This window comes from Berghia stephanieae, chromosome 14 (assembly GCF_034508935.2).
Source record: "Berghia stephanieae isolate SIO BIC M18660-M18661 chromosome 14, UCSD_Bste_1.3, whole genome shotgun sequence".
Classification (NCBI taxonomy): domain Eukaryota; kingdom Metazoa; phylum Mollusca; class Gastropoda; order Nudibranchia; family Aeolidiidae; genus Berghia; species Berghia stephanieae.
Window position 1 is genome coordinate 18,641,492 of NC_088373.1, and position 24,226 is coordinate 18,665,717.

The 24,226-nt window shown below is 35.7% G+C and overlaps 2 protein-coding genes across 6 annotated transcripts in view; one reads left to right on the top strand and one right to left on the bottom strand.

The window, feature by feature from the left end:
* Nucleotides 1-1,230: 1,230 nt before the first annotated feature.
* LOC144959482 (organic anion transporter 3-like) lies at nt 1,231-6,742 on the top strand. Its single transcript, XM_078892094.1, has 3 exons — nt 1,231-1,260; nt 3,351-3,558; nt 4,431-6,742. Exons 2-3 carry the CDS (start codon nt 3,354-3,356, stop codon nt 6,062-6,064), a joined length of 1,839 nt encoding a protein of 612 aa, XP_078748220.1. The 5' UTR covers nt 1,231-1,260; nt 3,351-3,353; the 3' UTR covers nt 6,065-6,742.
* A 1,693-nt stretch (nt 6,743-8,435) lies between these two features.
* Nucleotides 8,436-24,226, bottom strand: part of LOC144960112 (ammonium transporter Rh type A-like) — a 34,567-nt gene continuing 18,776 nt past the window's right edge. For all 5 annotated transcript variants that reach the window (XM_078893085.1, XM_078893080.1, XM_078893082.1 and 2 more), the window contains exons 4-11: nt 23,857-24,007; nt 22,637-22,781; nt 21,136-21,299; nt 18,000-18,137; nt 15,788-15,921; nt 14,081-14,259; nt 12,861-13,500; nt 8,436-9,030 (exon numbers count right to left, since the gene is read on the bottom strand). In XM_078893085.1, the coding sequence (XP_078749211.1) occupies nt 13,271-13,500; nt 14,081-14,259; nt 15,788-15,921; nt 18,000-18,137; nt 21,136-21,299; nt 22,637-22,781; nt 23,857-24,007 (1,141 nt within the window). In that variant the 3' untranslated portion in view covers nt 8,436-9,030; nt 12,861-13,270. The remainder of the gene's footprint in view (nt 9,031-12,860; nt 13,501-14,080; nt 14,260-15,787; nt 15,922-17,999; nt 18,138-21,135; nt 21,300-22,636; nt 22,782-23,856; nt 24,008-24,226) is intronic.

The following is a 24,226-nucleotide window of genomic DNA, read 5'->3' on the forward strand; positions in this document are numbered from 1 at the left end:
GCTAGGGTGAGCAGCGTGGTTGTAAACAAAGAAAATCGGTATATTTTTTATTCTTCATGCTGGCTAGAACTGTATATTTAATAATGTATTTCTCCTCTGGATACACTTTTATGCTCGTCGGAGAAATATTTCATTGTTGCGATAGTTTAGAGCCAGTTGCTAAGTTACTATGGGTCATTACGAGGGAAGTGACGTCATGACTGTTGAAGCGTATTCTCACTAAACTGTATTAAGCAGACAATAAAAGTTCATGGTAACACAGAGTTTTGTGTATTAGTACGTTTCGATCGTTAACTCATAGATAGTATGAAGTTGACGTCACTCTTGTCTGCGTTATTGCTTTTTGCCATCCGCGTTTATGAGTAGTTCTCACTAAACTGTATAATCCAGACTATAAACGTTCAGGGTTACACATCGTTTTGTGTATTGGTCCGTCACATTTCCGGATGGCAATGTTGTGAGCTTTTACCCAAGCGCATATTATATATAGATACAACAAAGTTGACGTTGCTCAGGTCTCTGTTATCGTTTTTTTGCCATCCATGTTTATGAGAAATTATCACTAAACGGTATTAACCAGACAATAACAGTTTATGGTGACACATCGTTGTGTGTTGGTCCGTCATTCTTCCGGATGCCAAAGTTGTGAGTATTTTAGCCAATCGCATACTATCTATAAACAGTATGCGCTTGGCTAAGGAGCTCAAAATATTGCCATCCGAAAGTATAACGGACCAACACAAAAAACTTTGCGTAACTTTGAAAGTTTATAGTCCGGTTAATACAATTAATTAAGTGATAATTACTCATAAACGTGGATGACAAAAACAAAAACAAAGATCGAGTGATGTCAACTTCGTTTTATCTATAATCTAATTAATCCAATTAAAGGAGAGCTACTCATAAAAATGCCCGGCTAAAAACAATAAAAAAGAGTTGAGTGATGTCACCATTGTTCTAACATTTGGCCAAAAATGACTATTTTTTTGGTTAAAATTTTAAATACCCGTACTGTCAGCTTCCAATAGTGCTCACACTACTATAATACGACGTTGGGCCCAATTAGCAGCAGCTTCCAATATTGCTCACACTACTATAATACGATGCATCAATTGATATGCTTAATTTTATATAATTAGATAGAATGCAATGGTGCATGTAATATCATCCCAATTATTTGCTAGACTGTAACACAGTTTGGAATATTATATTATTTCGTGCCTTGTACAGGTTGGTATTTCTAACAAGCGCTGTGTTCCTGTGAGTAAGTTATTTTGTAAAATTTAAAAGATAACTATTATATTATGTTATTAATCATTCGTCTAATCACATTATTATTATTATTATTATTATTATTATTATTATTATTATTATTATTATTATTATTATTATTATTATTATTATTATTATTATTATTATTATTATTATTATTATTATTATATTATTATTATTATTATTATTATTATTATTATTATTATTATTATTATTATTATTATTATTATTATTATTATTATTATTATTATTATTATTATTATTATTATTATTATTATTATTATTATTATTATTATTATTATTATTTATATTATTATTATTTATTATTATTATTATTATTATTATTATTATTATTATATTATTATTATTATTATTATTTATTATTATTATTATTATTATTATTATTATTATTATTATTATTATTATTATTATTACTACTATTATTATTATTATTATTATTATTATTATTATTATTATTATATATTATTATTATTATTATTATTATTATATATTATTATATTATTATTATTATTATTATTATTATTATTATTATTAAATTATTATTATTATTATTATTATTATTATTATTATTATTATTATTATTATTATTATTATTATTATTATTATTATTATTATTATTATTATTATCATTATCATTATTATTATTATTATTATTATTATTATTATTATTATTATTATTATTATTATTATTATTATTATTATTATCATTATTATTGTTATTATTATTATTATTATTATTATTATTATTATTATTATTATTATTATTATTATTATTATTACTATTATTATTTTTTTTGTAATCTTATATTATATCTTTGTGTCTTCATGTGTTTTCTCTGACCCAGGCCAAGGGCCAAAACGTTGTTTATTTTGTATAATTCTCTTTCACATGAGCCACATTTAGTCACTTTTTTTTCTCTCCATGCATCACATAGCTTGTCTCGGAGGATAAGAAAAACAAAACAAAATCAACTTGAGCTTTTATATAGCACAATATCTAATAAATGTGCTCAAAGCACTTTTCAAATCAATTTGGTCCCTGACCAACAGCAACACGTAACATTAAGAACAAGACATGACGCCTGTTAGGCGATATTACATTTTTCCCGACACATACAATGCTGTCAATATCCATGTACTCATTTTAGTGAATGTGAGTGAAGAGAGTTCTAAAATGACTCAACTATGTGTTGAGCGAGGCTCAAAGCCAGGATCTTTCGACCCAAAATCGAGTGTCATACCACAATACCACATAACAGTTTATAGAGCCTAGATTGAAAAATAAAAAGCCATCACTATCAAACTCAAGATTGTTTTTTTCTGACTCCACAGAACAGATATTGGATAGCTGGGTTTGTTTGATCAGGCGGAAAATACTTTGTGATAGACTAGCGTCCTATCCCCAGGATGGCAAATAATTACTATATTACGTTATACTCTATAGAAACCGGGATAAACTTTTTGCTCCATTGTCTTCTGGTACTTTCCTACTCACTTCATCTCTTGTTGGTAAATTACTGACAACGTTTGCAATGAAGATATAACGTAAGAAAACACAAAACCATGTTTGAAATGGAACATTTAAAGTCTGAGTTATATAATATATGAGAGGTAATCTTCTACATGGTTGTCTAAGAGCTGAGTAACGTTTATTTAGTTCCTTCTCTACTAAATAAAATGTCTTACTACTAATACTTGTACAAATATAATGTTTTACTACTAATACGTGTACAAATAAAATGTTATACTACTAATTCTTGTACAAAAAGAACGTTTTACTACTAATACTTGTACAAATAAAATATTTTATTACTAATACTTGTACAAATAAAATGTATTACTACTAATACTTGTACAAATAAAATGTTTTACTACTAATACTTGTACAAATAAAATGTTTTACTACCAATACTTGTAGAAATAAAATGTTATACTACCAATACTTGTACAAATAAAATGTTTTACTACTAATGCTTGTACAAATAAAATGTTTTACTACCAATGCTTGTACAAATAAAATGTTTTAATTACTATTGATCTCTTCTTATTCTGTTCAGAATATGTTCCTGGAGACCATGGCGACTCCGTGCCCTGCAGCCAATTCGATAGATGGACATGATACGGATGAAGCCACCTTATCCGAAAAGTTCCAGAATGTAAAAGAGTTACTCACGAGTTCGTATCGATACCAAATAATCCAAATCATAGGGTCGTACTTGTATGAGATGCCGGTAGTGTTCGCTACTCTCAGCTTTGTTTTTCTAGGTAGGTCATTTGTACATAATAGAATAGGATTAAATAGTCTGATATCACGTCCGCCCAGCATAGAGTAGCTTGGATCTTTAAAAAAGAAGATCCATTAAAAAAAAAATGTCCATACTGGCTAGAACGTTTTCACATGTCATGTGATCAGAATGTATACGAGTCAAAACATGATCAGATTTATAATGTTTTTCTCTTCTGTATACACGTTTATGCTCGTCGGAGAAGAATTTCATAAAGGCCTTCGCCATCGTTTTGATTTTTCAGAACCAGTTACTAAGTTAACATGCGTCATTACGAGGTAAGTGACGTCACGACTGTCGAAACCTATTGTTATGTTTATCAGTAGTTAGTGCTGTATTATAATTCCTATCATTATTATTCTCATCATAATCTCAATCTTCATCATGATCCACATCATCATCATCATCATCATCATCATCATCATCATCATCATCATCATCATCACCTCCATCATTATGATCGTCATTATCATTATCACTATCATTCTAATCGTTATCTTCACCTTTATCATTTCCATATAATATTGCTATTCGTATCTTATCGTTTTTTTTTTTGTTTTTTTTTTAAAAAGAGCTTAAAGGTGTTAAAACGTTTTAATACTCTTTACCGCTTTCATGTATCATTAACGTTTTATACAGTTATTGGCCCATATCCAATGTTAATTTGATAATCGTCTGTTACATATCGCTGTTTCAAGTTATTAAATACCTAACACACAAATAGAACTCATAGTTATGAATTGTAGTGAAATGCTCTCTGTCATTGACCGAATGGCTAGTCTATTTTTATACATTTAAGTTTATGAGTTTCAATGAATCAATAACATTTATATTTTCTTCCTCTTTTTCAAGCGTACGAGCCTCCCCACACCTGTGCCAATGTGAATATGACAACAATGCGTAAACTTACGAACGTGCCTGATATGAATAATATGACTGCAGCATATAAAGTTAATTATGAAATGTGCACAATGAAGATAGAATCAACGATAAACAAATACGAAAAAAGTAACATCGACCACATCAAGAACAACAGCTATAACAACACAAACAATAAGATGAGCAATGAAGACGACATCAACAATAAACATATTTCAAATCTAGAAACTATTTTCAAACATCAGTCAATGAGTTGTATTAATGGATATTCCTTTGAAGGCGGAAGTGACGTGTCTATAAAAACAGAATGGGGTCTAGTGTGTGAAAATAGTGGAATGGCCGAAATTGCACAAACATTTTTTGGTTTAGGGACAATTCTAGGTTCAATGATCAGCACAATTCTTGCAGATCGTTTTGGAAGAAAGACAATATGTTTGGCATGTTCTGTGATTCACACAAGTCTTGAAATCGTCGTAGCCTTCTCACCTAGTATCTACATTATGACTATTCTTAGATTCTTCTCAGGGTTCTCGGTTATTTCTCTAACTCTCGTCCCAGTTGTATGGGCTGGAGAATTACTTCCTTTGCGTCACAGGATGGTTTTTATAATCGGTGATGGGATTATGTGGTCGGCAATGGTAATCCTTTTAGGAGGTGTCGCCTATGTGATGCGATTTGCGGGTTGGAGAAGCTTACAGCTTACTCTTGCCTTGCTAGGCCTAATTCCAATTTTGTTTACTTATCTGTTGGACGAGTCGATGGCGTGGCTTTTAGCCAAAGGGAAATACAAAAAAGCTGAGACCATTTTGAAAAGAGTAGGTAGGATTAACAATATAACCTTTGATGATCTGAAAGAAGCGTTTGATGAATGCACTCACCATGCTATATCTGTAGAAGACAAGGAACTGCAAGACGACATTAAGAGTAAGGACAATAGATTTGAATACAGCATTATATATATATTACGCCATGGTTATCTGAGAATGTTCACAATCGTGTCGTGTATAATTTGGATATCAGGAAATATGGCCTATTACGTTTTATACTTTATCTCCAGTGTTTTATCTGGTGATCGTTTTGTGATATTTACTATTTTGACGGTTGCAGACTTAGCTGCCCTTTCTATATCGTTAATTTTCGTCACATACCGCAATTCCAAAAGACGCATTTTGATCTTTACAACATACACCATCTCTGCGATATGCATAATTGTAACCGCGTTTCTTTCAGGAACAGATCAAAACAGAAGCATTTACGTGGGAACAGCTCAGACTGTATTTTTTATACTTGGAAAAATGACAGTGTCTATCGGAACTGTGTCTCTTTTCAACTATACTCCTGAACTTTTTCCCACATCCATTAGATCTACAGGTGCTGGAATCTGTTCCTGTTTTTCTAATATTGGAATTGCATTTGCTCCCTTTTCTTATCCGTTATTTCAGACGGATCCGTGGGCTCCTGGGACTATTCTGGGTGCTCTATGTGTCCTCAGTTGCTTGTTAGTATTTTTACTTCCAGAAACAGCAAATCGTGAATTACCTAACTCCGTTGAAGAGATAGAATTGTGGATGAAGAAAAACGACGAGAAAAGGAAGTTATTGAATTAATTAATATTAATTATATATTAAATAATCGGTTTTGTAGCGATTGAAACTATTGTATAATGATATTTGATCGTATTTGATATACAACACACTCTCTCTATCTCTATCTCTCTCTCTCCCTCTCCCTCTCTCTCTCTCTCTCTCTCTCTCTCTTTCTGTGTGTGTGTGTTTTTGTTTTTGTTTTTTAAGGGTTTTACGGCGCTTGCAACACATTAAGGTCATCTCAGCGCCAGTAAAAAGGAAGAAAATTGGATAGTAAAAAGTTCTAGAATTACAATTAAAGCACAAAAGAAAAGGTAAGACAAAGGGGAATTGGTTCAAATAGGGAACAGATGTGGATTCCAAGAGCCTACCGTCAAAGTACTTAGAGATCACCTAAAAGTCTCATCCAGACACAAGCACAGGTACCAACTAAGAGGAATACACTCAAATGTTTACCGATCATATAATATAATCCCCACCCAGTCTCTCTCTCTCTCTCTCTCTCTCTCTCTCTCTCTCTCTCTCTCTCTCTCCATCCGTCAATATATATCGTTCCTGGGTTTGAGCCCCGCTCGGGGCATTGTAGAGTCCTTGGAAAAAGCTCTTTAAAACATTCTTTCACCTTACTCAAGTGTCAAATGAATAATTGACCGTTAACAACGTTATTGTCTTTGTATGAATAAATTGACATATAGCCTAGCAGGCGTTAGGTCTTGCTCTGTATGTTTAATGTTGCTGTTGGTCAGAGGCCCCGTGCAAAGTGCTTTGAGCACGTTTAGTGGGTATTGCGCTATATAAAAGCTCGAATTTAAAATTTGCCACCATTTCACGACATAAACCAAACAACAATTGAATTTCCCCTTGACCAGAGACAATATCCCAAGCTACAAGACCACACACACACACACTACATACAGACAGTTACAATCCGTCAACGAAGTAGAAGAATAAACCTGCGACAGATGGTGGTGGATAGGTAGGCTAACCAACAACAACAACACGCGCCGTCCCCCCCCCCTCCACCCCAACGTTTTTTCCGCACCCCAAAGAAAAAAAAATAATCCATAAAAAAAATATAAAATATTAATTTTTTAAAAAAATTACCACCTATAGCAAAATTTTCACATTTGTTACATACACAATATACATTTGTCTTATTCAAATTTATTTTGTACATCACAAACTTTTGAAGATTGATCTTTGTGTAATTGATAAGAACATACCGTTGATTTGTACAGAGCTTGTAAAGAACTGTTAATGAATCATAAACTTAACTCTGTCCTTACCGATGAATTTCTGTAATTTCCGAAAAATGGCAGGCTTACCCATCAGAAAAAATTGGTTTTGGAAACTCAAACAATCTCTATACAAAACAACTTTATCTTCTTTTCAATTAAACAAAGACCATTGTGATGTACCAAATAAATATGAATAAATACAAATGTATATTATGTCGTAAAATTGTGACGATTTTGTAGTAGGTGGTAAGTAGGAGATTGTTAAGGGTATACAAGCGCCAGTAAAATGGAAGAAGTTCTAGAATTACAATTAAAGTACTCAAAAAAAAGTAAGACAAATGTGATATTCCAGTCTTCTCTTGGAATAGACCCTAGAGAAATATTTACCCTTTGGGATGAATAAAGGGGTTTTTATTTTTTCTCTCTCAATTTATCCATCTGTGAGTTTTGACAAAAGAATGCTAAGCTCAAACAATTGTGATCAAGTCTCTACAAATAAAGATAGAGAAAACAAAGTTCTAGCATATCGATGAATAAAAAGATAACATTAAGGATCTTGATATAGTTAATTTGTATCTTTAATGCATTAATATAATTGTTTATAACCGTTTATAATGAAGGTGAATATAATGATTACAAAATAACCTGTAACCCATTGACTCAAAACGTCGGATTGTTTAAAATGCCAAAGAGTGATTTTAATCTTTCAAAGAGTGATTTTAATCTTTCAAATAGTGATTTTAATTTTTCAAAGAGTGATTTTAATCTTTCAGAGAGTGATTTTAATCCTTTAAATAATGATTTTAATCTTTCAAAGAGTGATTTTAATCCTTTAAAGAGTGATTTTAATCTTTCAAATAGTAATCATAATCCTTTAAACAGTTATCTTAATCTTCCAAAGAGTGATTTTCAACTTTCAAAGAGTAATTTTAATCTTTCAAATAGTGATTTTAATCTTTCAAAGAGAAATGTTAATCTTTAAAAGAGTAATTTTAATCTTTCAAAGAGTGATTTTAATCTTTCAAAGAGTGATTTTAATCTTTCAAAGAGTAATTTTAATCTTCAATTGACAAGGAATGTTACATTTTAATTCTGTCCCTTCAAGAAACTGTAATATCTATTTTCACAATAAAACAAATAAAATTGACTCAGCATTTACGTATTTTTATAATGTTTTTAATGGCATATTTCAGACATTGTGTAGACGTTGGTTACATTTCTAAATTGCACACGTTGACAACATTTGATTATAATTTTCATTATTAAATTTGTAACAGAATAAACCCTTATGTTTACACAATCATTGGAATCAGGCACCCTTATAACTGTAAGCGAGGCATTGTCCACGAATACACGTCAAATTCACAGAACATAGAGGCATATTAAATATCTACTCATCCGCAATGAACACTCTGTTATGACAATTGTAGCTACAATGAAAGAGCAAATTATTTCACATTCAAGAACAATTGAATATTTGACATCATGTGGGGCATTTCGTTCCTGTCGTTTTCGCCTGGTCTGACACTAACTAAAAATATTATTTAAACATTCGAGGCCAAACCACCATAAAATCGTGAGTTGAACTCAATAGTTCAACAGTTGTGCGGCTATGTAGTCTAGTGGTATGACACTCGCTTTTAGGATCGGAAGATCCTGGGTTCGAGCCTCGCGCTACGCGCATAGTTGAGCCCTAGGAAAAGGCTTTTACTCACTTTCTCTCACCGTACTCAGGTGCAAAATGAGTACCTGGCCGTTAATAGCGCTGTCTTTGTCCAAAAAATTGTAATATTGCCTAACAGGCGTTATGTTCGGTCCTACATGTTAAATGTTGCTTTTGACCAGGGACCCCTTGTAAAGCGATTTGAGCACATTTAGTGGATATTGTGCTATATAAGGCTAAACTTTTTTTTCAACCAATTGGATCAGTTATGTTTTTGAGCACGACTCACGACAGCGCATGACGTCAAAAGATATGTCCTTGTCTCTGGCTGTAGATAGAATGAAGTTGACGTCAATTGGGTCTTTGATATGTTTTTTTTTTTTTTTGCCATCCGCGTTTATGAGTATCTAATTCTCACTAAACTGTATTAACCAAACTATAAAAGTTAAAAGTTACGCAAAGTTTTTTTTTTTTGTGTTGTGTTATATTTCCGGATGGCAATTTTGTGAGCTTCTTAGCCAAGCTCATACTATCTATAGCCTTATACTGACCCCAAAAAGGACCTCAATAGACAAGTCTTTGGCCACAAAAGAAAACAAATCGTGAGTTGAATTGAATAGTTCAACCAATTGAATCACTTGTTTTCTTGAGCTCTACTAAAGACAAGTCATTAGACGCTTCACCAACCTAAAATAATGACTTTAAACTATACGTCCCAGCGGGCTCTAGTGTCTGGTTATACGTTAACGATGGCTATACACTATATCATTTAAAAATACGAGGCCAAACCATAAGAGAAAGCAAATCGTGAGTTGAATTCAATAGTTCAACCAATTGGATCAGTTATGTCTTTGAGCATGACTCACGACAGCTCACATGGTGTTAAAATTTTCTAAAAATGACTTCAAAAAGACAAGTCATTGTGCCAGGCTGTACGTTAACGAAGGCTACGGTCACATTGATACATATGTTAACTCATACCCTGACTGGTCATACCTATCGTGAACTTATAGCCTGACACTGGAACCCACTAGGTTATAAGTTAACGAAGGCTACGGTTCTAATGGCAGGCTATAATATAACGATAGCTACGGTTCTAGTGTCAGGCTATAAGATAACGATGGCTACGGTTCTAGTGCCAGGCTATAAGATAACGATGGCTACGGTTCTAGTGTCAGGCTATAAGTCAAGGATGGCTCCAGTTCTAGTGTCAGGCTATAAGTTAACGATAGCTACGGTTCTAGTGTCAGGCTATAAGTTAACGATGGCTACGGTTCTAGTGTCAGGCTATAAGTTAACGATGGCTACGATTGAAGTAACGAATACAACTTAGTAGTCATGTTCTCTTGATGACACCTTAACGTTTTGTTCAATGCCAGGCAATGAGCTCTCGGGGCTACAGTCAAATGTATAAAAACAACAAGCAATCACCATCAAAAGTCAACGGATGGTCCTGGTGACAATACGATTCAATAGTCTGATGTCACGCCGCCCGGCAACGGTGGCCATCTTGGTTCTAAACAAAGAAAATCATTACTTTTTATTTTTCATGCTGGCGAGAACTTTTCATATGCCTTGTGATCAGAATGTGTAAAAGTCAAAAAATGATCAAATTTATGGGGTTTTTTCCCTCTGGATACCCTTTATGCTCACCGGAGAAATATTTCATACGGGCGTCCGCCATTGTCCCGAGAGTTTAGAGCCAGTGTTACTAAGTTACCATACGTCATTAGGAAGGAAGTGACGTTACGACTGTTGAAGAATATTATGAAATATAAAACAACAATAAAGTCTATTTCAAATATATATAGTATGAAGATGACGTCACTCAGGTCTTTGGTTTTGTTTTTTGCCATCCGCGTTTATGAGTAATTCTAACTAACCTGTATTAGCCGGACTATAAACATTCAAGGTTACACATAATTTTGTGTGTTCGTCCGTTACACTTCTGGATGCCAATGTTGTGAGCTTCTTATCTAAGCGCATGGTATCTATATTACATTCAACGTTTCTTACCATATATAAAAATTAAAGAATACAATGTAACGAATACACATTGACCACTACTTACCAGAGTTGCGATACATAATTGATTAATGATTGGGATGATACAAAAATGGATTATAGATTGCACTAGCAGCAGTTTAACATAATTCACATTTAACAAGATTCAATTAAATTCTAAATTGTTACTAAAACAGGCTATAAAAAGCAAAATAACCCAAGGATACAGGGTAAATGTCTCATCATGCAACTCAATGAAATAAATAACAATAATCACATGGAATGGAAGCTCGAATGTAATTCACCAGTTTATTGGTTTACTTTGGAAAAAAAAACATATTATAGGGAATGAGATTAGCGGAAGAGTTTCGTCCGTTGAATTGACGTCACCGGCGGAGAACTTATTATAGAGAGAACGCCATTATGGTTTTGCGCATGCGCGTCTCGTCCTCGCTTCCGATGAAAGTGGCATGAGACACTTCACCGAGAGAGAGACGCATGCGCAAAACAATGTTGACGTTCTCTCTGTAAGGTGACGTCCAAACAAGGGACGCTACTCTTCCGCTAATCTCATTCCCTATATAACCATTTGGCCCGAAAATTCTTCCTTCAAATATCGATCGATTTAAATGACCCTCATCTTAGCAAAAATTCTTCGCAATGTCCAAGGTTTCAAAGTTTTTGCCAATATGAGGATCGTTTAATTAGACCGATATTAATTAAAGGACACGATTTCTGGTCAAATTTTTAAAATACGAGTTTTTAAAGAGTATCATAACTAAACTGATCAACAGAGACATAATGTAGACATTATAAATACCTTTTTCTACGGTTGACAAAGAGTGTACGAGGAAGTTAGAGCCATTTGAGATTTAGATGTATCGAAGAATGTTGAGGATATCATGGACAGACAGGTATACGGACGAGGAATAGTTGGAGAAGGTGAGAAAGGGAAGAATGTTGATCGATACCATCAGAAAGAGGCAGTTACGGTTTCTGGGACATGTGTGGGGAAGAGACGGAAAAGAAAATTTGGTAACATCTGGGACGGTCGAAGGAAAGAGTGTTAGAGGAAGACAAAGAATGACTTATCTAAATAACCTAAGAATGGCCAAAAGTGGCAAAAAAGCAATACAGATTTCATGAGTACCACAGAGGATCGTTATTCGTGGAGACAGCTGACCGGCAACGTGCTCAAGAGTACAAGCCAGGATGGATGGATGGATGGATGGATGGATGGACATGGATTGTGATTCGTGGAGACAGTTGACCGGCAATGTGCTCAAGAGTACAAGCCAGGATGGATGGATGGATGGATGGATGGATAGACATGTATGGACATGGATGGACATGGATGGACATGGATTGTGATTTGTGGAGACAGCTGACCGGCAACGTGCTACAGAGTACAAGCCACGTGGGATGACACATGTCGACATCGTTCTCATCATCTTCTGTCTTCGTTAATTACATAAAAACTTCCATCCCATGTGGCTGTTATTGTTATTGTATACAGTGCCAGTCAGTCTATTGATACACAAGATTTTTCCAACCAGCACTCTTAAAATATCCATTGCTGCCTATAGGCAGGTACTTATCCGCAGCTATATATTATGTGACCCATCGAACCAAATTGTCATTATGTCAGAACGAACAATTAATCTGAATTTGGATATTCATAACAATTTTAAAGTTTGAGGAACAACATTTTTTTCCTGAGCATTTAAAAAAAAACTGAGCTTTTATATTGCAAAATATCCACTAAACGTGATGAAAGCGCTTTTCACAGGGTCCCCGACCAACAGCAACGCGAAACATAAAAAACCACACATGCCGCCTGTTAGACGATAATACATATTTTCGACTTGGACAACGCTGTTAACGGCCAGGTACTCATTTTACACATGAGTACTGTGAGAGAATGTGAGTAAAGAGGTTTTTTTTTCAAAGTACTCAGCTATGCACCAAGTGAGGCTCGAACCAAGACTTTCCGATCCGAAAGCGAGTGTCATACAAAAAGACCACATAGTGGAGATTGCCATGAAAACAAAAAGCTAAAGTAGCCCAACGTTTATAATAACAAGAAATGAATTGAGTAGGAAGGCGCCAGAAGATAACAGAGATTAAAAACATCGCGGCGGCGATGGTGGGGGTGGGGGTGGGGGCGGGTGGGGTCGAACATTACTGTTACGGCAACTCAGCCTGGCCAACGATTATACGTAACGCCGAGAGTTCAACAATTCAAAGTGTCAGGTAATCCCGACATAATACCATTTTGATTCGCCGAGTCACATATTTCCAAACATACAAAATTGAATTATTCTAAGGATGACCGTTTCCATCGTTCTCGGACTTCTCCTCCAGGAGAGGGGACATGCTATGGTCAGCTAAGGATGTCTTCACGGACTTCCCTCGTCTGTCCAGTTCGGACAGTACGTCATTGACCAGGCCAGCATTGTCTGGGTCATCGGGGACGTGCCAGTGAGGTGAGTCTTCGAACAGGTGGGGTCCGCTGGGTTGACCCAAAAAGGTGCAGAAACGAAGTAGGAGACCTGTGGAAACAAAAACATACGGTTCTGACGAATAGTTGTTCAGTATATAGCCATAATTATGATGGTCATTAAGATGGTCATCAAAATGATAATGATTATGAGGGCAAAGATGACGATAATAATCATGAAGACGGTGTAGATAATATTAGAAATAATAAAATAATAATAATAATAATAATAATAATAATAATAATAATAATAATAATAATAATAATAATAATAATAATAATAATAATAATAATAATAATAATAATAATAATAATAATAATAATAATAATAATAATAATAAATAGTTAGGAGAAAAAGAAGAAGAAGAAGAAGAAGAAGAAGAAGAAGAAGAAGAAGAAGAAGAAGAAGAAGAAGAAGAAGAAGAAGAAGAAGAAGAAGAAGAAGAAGAAGAAGAAGAAGAAGAAGAAGAAGAAGAAGAAGAAGAAGAAGAAGAAGAAGAAGAAGAAGAAGAAGAAGAAGAAGAAGAAGAAAAAGAAGAAGAAGAAGAAGAAGAAGAAGAAGAAGAAGAAGAAGAAGAAGAAGAAGAAGAAGAAAAGATATTTAAAAGTTGCTATCACAGGAGATATCTCACCAACGAGAAGTCCACCCACGATGGCGATGACAATGGTGACAACCAGAGCCAGTGCCTGGTACCCAGCCTGTTCCCCTGCAGTCCTGGCGTCCCCAGGGGCCTTCTCAACGTGACCTTCTAGTAGGGCCCATTCCGAACTAGAGGCGTTAGGAGCCATGGCTGGGAACTGGCGGTATAATCTGAAATTAAGTTTATCAAAATGTGACACGTTTGTCTTAAAATGTGACCCATCGTCTCTTAATAGTATTATGTAGTGATGGATTGAATCCAGAATAGCGAAATTCTAATAGAATTCAATACCCTGAAGTCACGATTTTTCCAGCAACGATCAGCTTGGTTCTAAATAAAGAAAATCGTTACCATTTATTCTCCCTTGTGGCGAAAACTTTTTCACATGTCTTGTGATCAGAATGTATAAAAGTCAAAACATGATCAGATTTATAATGTTTTCCTAATCTGGATACACTTTCATGCTCGTCGGAGAATTGTTTTATGAGGGCGTCCGCATTGTTCTGATAGTTTACTATGTTACTGTGTGTCATTACGAGGGATCCCTGACCAACAGCAACACGTAACATGAAGAACGAAACATGGCGCCTGTTAGGCAATATTATATATATATATATATTTCGGACAGAGACAATCCTGCTAACGGCCAGGTTCTCAGTTTACGCATGAGAACGACGAGAGGATGTAAGTGAAGAGCTGTCCAAGGACTCAACTATGCGTCAGCGAGGTTCGAACCCAGGACCTTCCGATCCAAACGCGAGTGTTATACCAGACAACCCCAAAGCCGCACAAAAGCATATATAATGCCAAATATCAAATATCGTGGTGATCACATTGAGAAAATAGAGGACAGGCACTGATATAAGGTAAAGAAAGTATAAAAAGATTCAAAAGTCGTCTTATTAGGAGGTCACAGGTTCAATATCTGTGGTCTTGTGGTGTGACACTCACTTTCGGATCGGAAGCTCCTGGGTTCGAGCCTCGCTCGGTGCATAATGGAAAAGGCTCTTTATTCACATTCTCTAACCATACTCGGGTGTAAAATGAGTACCTGGCCGTTAACAGCGTTGGCTCTGTCCGAAAAAAAATGTAATATCGCTTAATAGGCGTCATGTCCCGTCCTAAATGTTAAATATTCCAGTTGGCCAGGGATCCATTGTAAGGGGCTTTGAGCACGTTTAGCGAATATTGCGCTGTAGAAAAGCTCAATTTTAAATTGTTTTGTTTAATTGCTTGGCGATAACCAAGAAAGAACAATATCTCAAAATATTACGCAACATATTACGTCAATGAAATCGCCGACAAACAGAAAAAAAGCAATTTATCATTAGCTATTAATTATTTAATATTAGATGCTTCCACTATGTCATAGAATTAAAGAGTTATGAATAAAAAAACGAAATGTATCGATTGTGGCAAAACTGGTTGGATCTGGGTCAGCCCAGATACTGTCCTTTTGTTGGTTTGGGCATATATATATATATATATATATATATATATATATATATATATATATATATATATATATATATATATGCCCAAACCAACAAAAGGACTATATAATTATATAATTTTCATGAATTCTTAACTTTTTTGAAACCAATAAACATAATTTCTTAAAATAGCAGAAATAGCTATAAGTGAACGGTGGCTACGGCCAGCCTCACATTTGTCACCCCCCAAAAAACAAACACTTACGTGTAGCCGTAGGTCTCCACATCGGCCATGGCCACAACAATAGCACCGATAATTCCCGCCATGACTGCAGGCATTCCATGGAGGTTGTGGACGCCACATGTATCGTGGATCTTCAGTTTGGACGCCATGAGCGGCTGTGGGTGTGACGGAGGGTGGGGTGGGGTGTTGGGGGGGTTTGCATGATTAAAATAAATAAAATAAATAAAATAAAATTCCTTTAATTCAGCCCATAGGGGAAGACTGGAATAACGTCAGCCACATTGCAGCGTCGCAAATTGAGCTAGGGCGAGGTGACTTGCTCAAGGCCATACAGCGCAGCGGCGGGTGATCGAACTCGGTACATTTCGGGTACGAAGCAAAGTCCGTACCACTGAGCCACGCCCCAAATTGTCAAATTTCAATACCAAAATAAAGATAATATGACATGAAAATATGTTTTTAGAACATTTAGTAAAAGAGAAAATAGTGTGGTATATATGATTGTCTTTGTAGTCTAGTGGTATCACTCTAGCCTTTTGACCAGAACACCACGATTTTTGGACGCCATGAAGTGGGACCGGGGGGGGGGGGGGCACGATTAAAACACATTTGATAAATTGTCGAATTTCAAAACCAAAATAAAGATGAATTGACATGATAATATTTTTAGAACATTTAATAAAACAGAAAATCATCATCATCATCAATGCCTTTTTCACCCTGGGTCAGGGTATAGGCCACAGACAAACAGTTTCCATCCTTCTCTATCCTGAGCCAACTTTTTTATCTCATTCCAGGTCTTACCACTTCTCTGTCCTTCATAAATTCTGTAATTCCAGAAACTCTTCGGTCGCCCAAGCTAAAAAAAGGATTTGGTTTGTCTGTCTGTGTTTCTGTAACGGTTTGAGTTTAACGGAAAGGGGTGTTAACCCTTTGCCAACCCCCAACCTGGAGGACCAGATGACTCAAAGATGGGGGAATCACACACCATTAGTCGCCTTTTACGACACGCTGGCTTGGCGTTGGGCTATTCTTGACCCTCTCAGTTGAGGGACCCCGGACACCACACGGGGAAAAACAGAAAATAGTGTGGTATATATTATGATTGTTTTTGCAGTCTAGTGGTATCACAATCGTCTTTGGACCAGAACACCGAGAGTCCGAGTCTCCTCTGGGCTTCGAAAAGAGGAAATCTTGTGTTTTGTTCGTTTTCATTTTTACCTTTCGAGGTTCTGCTAACAATGGTTTAATGATTACATACGTCTAAACGTTTCATATTGTGTTGAAGCTAGACTAAAACACAATCTTTAAAAAGAACTAAATGTAAGCAGTCAAATTGCTCAAAATGATTCGTCGCAAACATTTGTTTTGGAATACTTCAAGTTTCTGGATGATACTCTCTGTAATCTTGGCGCCATACATCACTCCAAAAATAAAAACTGCATCAAATGTGTTATCTATCATGCGTCCTTCTTGCAATTTCTTGAGGTCATAAGGTCAACACACAAACACCGTCATTCTTGATTTTCAATATCGGGGGGGAGGGGGGGGGGTGGGGGGGGGGCGTGTCTTTGAGGTTATGCCAAGAGCTCCAAATTTTTAGTAGACTTCTTAAAAAATCCAAAGTTAAATCTGAAAAACCTCCCCTAAAATATCAGAAAACTAACATTGATATACGTGTAGCCAACGTTAGAGGGCACATACATTTTTTTAAATTTTTATTTTATTTTGGAGGTTCTGGGAAGAGCAACAAATTGTTTTAAAAAATTCTATGAAATCCAAAGGTAAATTCTAAAACCTCCAAAACAATCAGAGATATACTTACAGTATGTATCACCTGTAGAGATATACTTACAGTGATATACTTACAATGATATAATCACAATGATATACTTACAGTGATATACTTACAATGATATAATCACAATGATATACTTACAGTGATATACTTACAATGATATAATCACAATGATATACTTACAGTGATTTACTTACAATGATATAATCACAATGATATACTTACAGTGATATACTTACAGTAATATACTTGTAGTGATATAATCACATTGATATACTTACAATGATAAACTTGCAGTGATATACTTACAATGATATACTTACAATGATATACTTACAATGATATACTTACAATGATAAACTTGCAGTGATATACTTACAATGATATACTTACAATGATATACTTACAGTGATATAATCACAATGATATACTTACAGTGATATACTTGTAACCGATGACAGAAACAAGCCCAGCCGCAGAACCAATGATTAGGGCCCCGTGTGGATGGATCATCATGTCTGCCGACGTTCCTACAGCCACACCTCCAGCCAGGGTTGCGTTCTGGACATGCACCTGAAACACAATGATTTTAAATAATGTGACACGTTTTCTCAAAGCGGTTTTACGTCTTGGTTGGATTTGAAGTTGCAAATTAAATTTATAGATAGAATAAAGTCAACGTCATTCAGGGCTTTGTTATTGCTTTTGCCATCCGAGTTTATGAGTAATCCTCACAAATCTTTATTAACCAGAATATAAACGACCAAAATTACACATAGTTTTGTGTGTTGGTAATTATACTTCCGGATGACAATGTTATGAGCTTCTTAGCCAAGTGCACACTACCTATAGATAGAATGAAGTTGACGTCACTCATCCTCATATCGTTTTAGCCAGCCTTTGCTTTTGAATAGATAGTTTTGTGTGTTGGTAATTATACTTCCGGATGACAATGTTGTGAGCTTCTTAGCCAAGTGCACACTACCTATAGATAGAATGAAGTTGACGTCACTCATCCTCATATCGTTTTAGCCAGCCTTTGCTTTTGAATAGATTTCACTAAATCGTATCAATCAGACAAAAAACATTTTAAGGTTACACACAGTTGTGTGTTGGTACACTGAATCCGGGTGGCCGATGTTGTGAGAATTTTGGATAAATGCAATACATCAATAGTCAAACACATTAGATTGAAAAGTTTGAGCAGTTAAGCATTATATGGCGCAATATCCACTCATTGTGCTCAAATCGCTTTTTAATGGCTCCCAAGTCAAAAGTAACACAATATGTAAAGTAAGATATTATATACCAGATAGCCGATATTACAATTATTTTTCAGACAAAGACAACGCTGTTCACGACGGTTACTCATTTTACACGTGAGTGCGGTGAGTCTCTACTATACGCTGCTCATAGCTCGACTCAAGACTTGTTTTGTTTGTTTGTTCTTATGAGTTTTACTGGCAAAAAGGCACTGGGCAAACCAAGGAAGTCCTGGATACGAAATGTGGAGGAACCAAACTGGCAAAAATATAATCGACTGCTTGGTAATGGCACTTGAGCGTGAAGAATGGTGTTCCATGACATTCAACCTCTGTAGGGAGACGGAACTCCGGTAAGGTAAGGTAATGGCCCTTGAGCGTGAAGAATGGCGTTCCATGACATTCAACATCTGTAGGGAGACGGAATTCCGGTAAGGTAAGGTAATGGCCCTTGAGCGTGAAGAATGGCGTTCCATGACATTCAACATCTGTAGGGAGACGGAACTCCGATAAGGTAAGGTAAAGGCTTTTGATCGTGAAGAATGGCGTTCCATGACATTCCACCTCTGTAGGGAGACGGAACTCTGGTAAGGTAAGGTAATGGGTGTTACGGCTCTTGAAACATAGTTAGGTGATTTAGCCCAGTAAAAAATAAGAAAAATTAGATAGTAAAAACATTCTACATGTACAATTAAAATGACTTGAGGAAAAGTAAAACAAAGGAGATGTGATTAAGAAAGGGAATAGATGGAGATTCCAAGAGCACACTATCAGTGTACTTAGTTTGAGATTACCTAAAAGTCTCATTCAGACACCAGCACAAGATCCGACTAACAGGAATACACTCAAATGTTTACAAATTATATGTAAAAAAAAATAAATAACAGTACATAATAGAGAGGTGATTTACAAGGGAAAAAATATCATCTCCCAAATCTATAATTATACATTCAACATTTTCCCTGCCAGCCAAGGACTCCGTCCATGGCCAGAACAAGACTTGGTAATCCCAGTCCAAGACAAAGACGGAAAGCAATAGGAAAACAGATACAAGGGAATAGAACCCGAGACATTCCGATCCGAAAGCGAGTGTCATGCATACCACAAGACCACAGAGCCGCACATTATTCAGGTTGTTTATGTATTTTAAACGCGCCCGGGGGAGACAAAGAAAAACACTCATAGACCAACCGAAGGGCTTCACCAACCTAACAATCCAAGAGCTGTTTGAAAAAGCAAGAGACAGGGAGGAATGGAGAGAGATAATTCATGCAGTATCCGAAGCCTGGACCAGGCATGGAACCTAGAAGAAGAAGAAGATGTATTTTATCGGGGAGCAAAAGAAAAGAAAGCAAATCAAAGATAACACAACAAAATGCCACATGTTCCCCGCCTTCGGCTTATCAGATCTGCAAATAAGTGTAGAAAATCGAGAGAGAGAGAGAGAGAGAGAGAGAGAGAGAAAGAGAGAGAGAGAGAGAGGGAGAGAGAGAGAGAGAGACTTCGTTCTACTTTTTGATTTTGTTGTCATATTTTGTAGTTATGTCCCTTGTCTTATTAGTCCTTGAAAGATAGAATGGAAGTAGTGAGTAAAAAAAATGGCGTTTTTGAAGACAACACAGTCAATTTTTATGTTGGTTGTTTCATCTTGTCGAAGGTTAAAAAGTTTGTTGCCATAAATTACCCATAACTGCAGATGTATTACTATTATGTGGTTAATGTTGGCAATGAGTCTACATTAGTCTAATTAAAAAAAAAAACACATATGTATGGTCAGTATTTTTATGGCTGTGAAAGTTGGGAAATTATAGAAGATATTAGAAAGAAACTGGAGGCAGCACAAATGTGGTTTCTTAGAAGGATGTTAAGAATCTCATGGACAGAGAATAAAACTAATGAAGAAGTACTAGAGCAAGCTGAAATTAAAACGTTACTAATTCGTACAATAAAAAAAAAAGACAAATTCAATTTTAGGGCACTTAAATCGACATAAATGTATTGAACATCTTGTTCTCACAGGAAAGATAGAAGGTGACAATAGTAAAGGTAGACCAAGAAAAACATATTTAATAGTTTGAACAGCAGGATGACAAAGAAAGAGAAGAGTAATATTAGTTTTCTGAGGTTATCTGATCAGAGAGATGAATGGCGTACCATGATCACCGATATAAGAAGAAACTTGAGCTACCAAATGAGTTTTCAGAACATCTTGAAATTGGAAAATCTTAGAGAGTTAATGATTATTATTGACAAGTTGCCTAAAAGTAACTTTTGGACTCTGAACCTTAAATTTGGCAACACAACCCTACCATATCAAATCGACCCTTTTCGTCGACCAGTTGTGACACGGCGAATGCGACGACACAGCAAGCAGCCAGAGCCAAGTAGGTGTTGAGGACTGCCCGATGCTGGGCGTCGTCCACGGCCAGGGCAGAGTTGAAGCTGGGCCAGAATAGCCACAGGAAGATGGTGCCTGAAATCATTTGGAATGGAAAAAAGGGTGACCAAAAGAACACGTGTTTTTATTTTAACATTGTGTCTTCAAAATGTGCTCAAAGTGATTTACAGAGCGTTTTGCGGCTATGCCAGCTTATCGTATAATATTCGCATTCGAATTGGAGGTTTCAGGGTTCAAGTCCAGTTCTGAGAGGCGCATATATATATATATATATATATATATATATATATATATATTATATATATATATATATATATATATATATATGAGTCCTTGGAAAAGAAGACCTTTACCCAATTGTTCTCCCCGAACACAGGAATAAAATGAGTACCCCTCCAATATCACTTTATAATAGTCTCGTCATACATGTTAAGTTGTTGCTGTTGGCTAGGGAGCCCTTGTAAAGGGCACGCTCTGAGCACCTGTTGTGGATATTGCTCAATACATTTTTTTTCTTTTTTTTTTTTTTGGGGGGGGGGGGGGTAATATTGCGGTTTCAAGCAAACAGCAACCAGTTCTGCCTGCTGATCAACCGTGCGAACACACAAAACTATGTGTGATCTTTTAAATTTATAGAATAGGGAATGAGATGAGCGGAAGAGTAGCGTCCCTTGATTGGACGTCACCTTACAGAGAGAACATCAATTTGGTTTTGAAGTGTCTCAAGCCGCTTTCACTGGAAGCGAGGACGAGAGACGCATGTGCACAACCAACATGACGTTCTCTCTCTAATAACAGACTATGGGTGACGTCCAATCAAGGGACGCTAATCTCATTCTCTATAGTCCCAGGATTTAACCCCCTCCTTACCACCCACAGGAAAATCGTTACATTTGTTACGATGCAGCTAACATTTTTGTCATTCTAATTTCTTGTGTACATCATACAATTTGAATAAAAATATTTGCTATAGTTAAAGTAGAAGAGCTCGTTTAGTAAAAAAAAATCTAAATAAAAAACTAACAGATTTTGTATTTGAGTGAAATAAATCTATTTTTTTTGTATAGGTTGGGTGTGATGTTTTGGGGGAAATCCGGAAAATGGCCGGTAAGGAGATAGTTAAAGTGAATACTAATCACATAGCAACCATCTAAAATAACAAAAAAGAGCCAAGTTACATCATCTTCATTCCTTCAAATTGCCTGAAATTAACCTTTGACCCTTTCGATCTTGGAACCATACATTTTCAAAACTAAATGTAGAAAACGGTAGGGGCTGCCTGAAACCTGTGATCGTGAAAATACAAACGAAAGAGTGAAAATGGAGAGGTTTCGTATGGGGACGATACAGGCAATGGCGTTCCTAAACGAAAACTGTCCATTTTTACTCATTCGTTAGTATTTTAAACTTACCGACCATAGCAAACATGTCCGAGTGATAGACCGACCCCTCCTTGTCACTGGAGTCCATTCCTTCCTTGTAGATAACCCTGGCAACCGTCAAACCGAAGTACGCTCCAAAGGCATGCACGAACATGGAACCTCCAATGTCTACAACCTGGTCATATAATAATCAAATAATATGAAATTAATGTCCCAAACAGAACATATTTAGCAGTGGAATGGACCCTCTAGTGTGTAAAACCTGGTTATATAATATAATAATCAAATAATATGAAATTAATGTCCCAAACAGAACATATTAAGCAGTGGAATGGACCCTCCAGTGTGTAAAACCTGGTTATATAATATAATAATCAAATAATATGAAATTAATGTCCCAAACAGAACATATTAAGCAGTGGAATGGACCCTCCAGTGTGTAAAACCTGGTTATATAATATAATAATCAAATAATATGAAATTAATGTCCCAAAGAGAACATATTTAGCATTGAAATGGACCCTCCAGTGTTTAAAACCTGGTCATATACGCGAGTGAGTCAAAAAGAATTGGGACAATTGTTCTGCTGAGTTCATTTTTTTTTCATGTGATGTCATATTAGGCTCAATTGGACTTACACATGTGCTCTTTAAACCAAAAAATGAAAAATTTAATTTTGTCGAATTTTTAAAAAGTTATGGCAATTCAAAATGACATTTACAAATGTCCGTCAGCGACAGGAAGCTGTGATTTAATTTCTTGTTTTCGAAGAAGAAACATTGAGTAACATTTTTAAACGCATTGTAAAAGTTTATAAAACTCAGGCATTTTGTATAGGCAGCGTTTTAGGTAGGCTAAACTTGTATTTCATTATTTAGAAGAAAATGAGATGCAATCCAAGACCTAACCTGAAACTCCCTGAACCATGTCTTTATCTGACAAATCTTGTGATCTGGCGATTTCTTTCCTAGCAACGCTTCAAATGTGTTTTGTTGGGATGGGGATGAAGGGATGCTGTTAAAGTTAATTTGTAGATAGATTCTTCAGAAATAATAATTTACGTAACTCTGAAATATACATAACAATACTAATAGATCTCTTCAGAATTGTACCTATCAAAAACTTCAGCAAATCAACAAATTCCTAGCAATCAATTCAGATTTTAACTTTTTAACTCACAATTGGAGTATCAGACACCACAGTACCCCCCCCCCCCCCACCTTCAACCCTTAACATCATGAAGACATCACCTTGAGAACGGACACGCCAATATACTCGTTGATGGAGAAAATGATAATCTCTAAAATTGTGATGACGATCATCTGGAGCGGGGATGTCTTTCCGAGTAATGCTCCAAATGTAATGAGAACAGCAGCGGAAGCAAAGTCTGCTGTCAGCATCCTGGAAAAACAAAAACATAGAAATAGAACTTGAACTTTTACATAGGCAATACCAATTGGATTCAATAGTCTGATGTCACACCCTCCCGAGTAGCTTGGTTCTAAACAAATAATATCGGTACTTTTTATTCTTCAAGCTGGCTAGAATTTGTTCACATGCCATGTGATCAGAATGTATAAAAGTCAAAACATGATCAGATTTATAATGTTTTTCACCTCT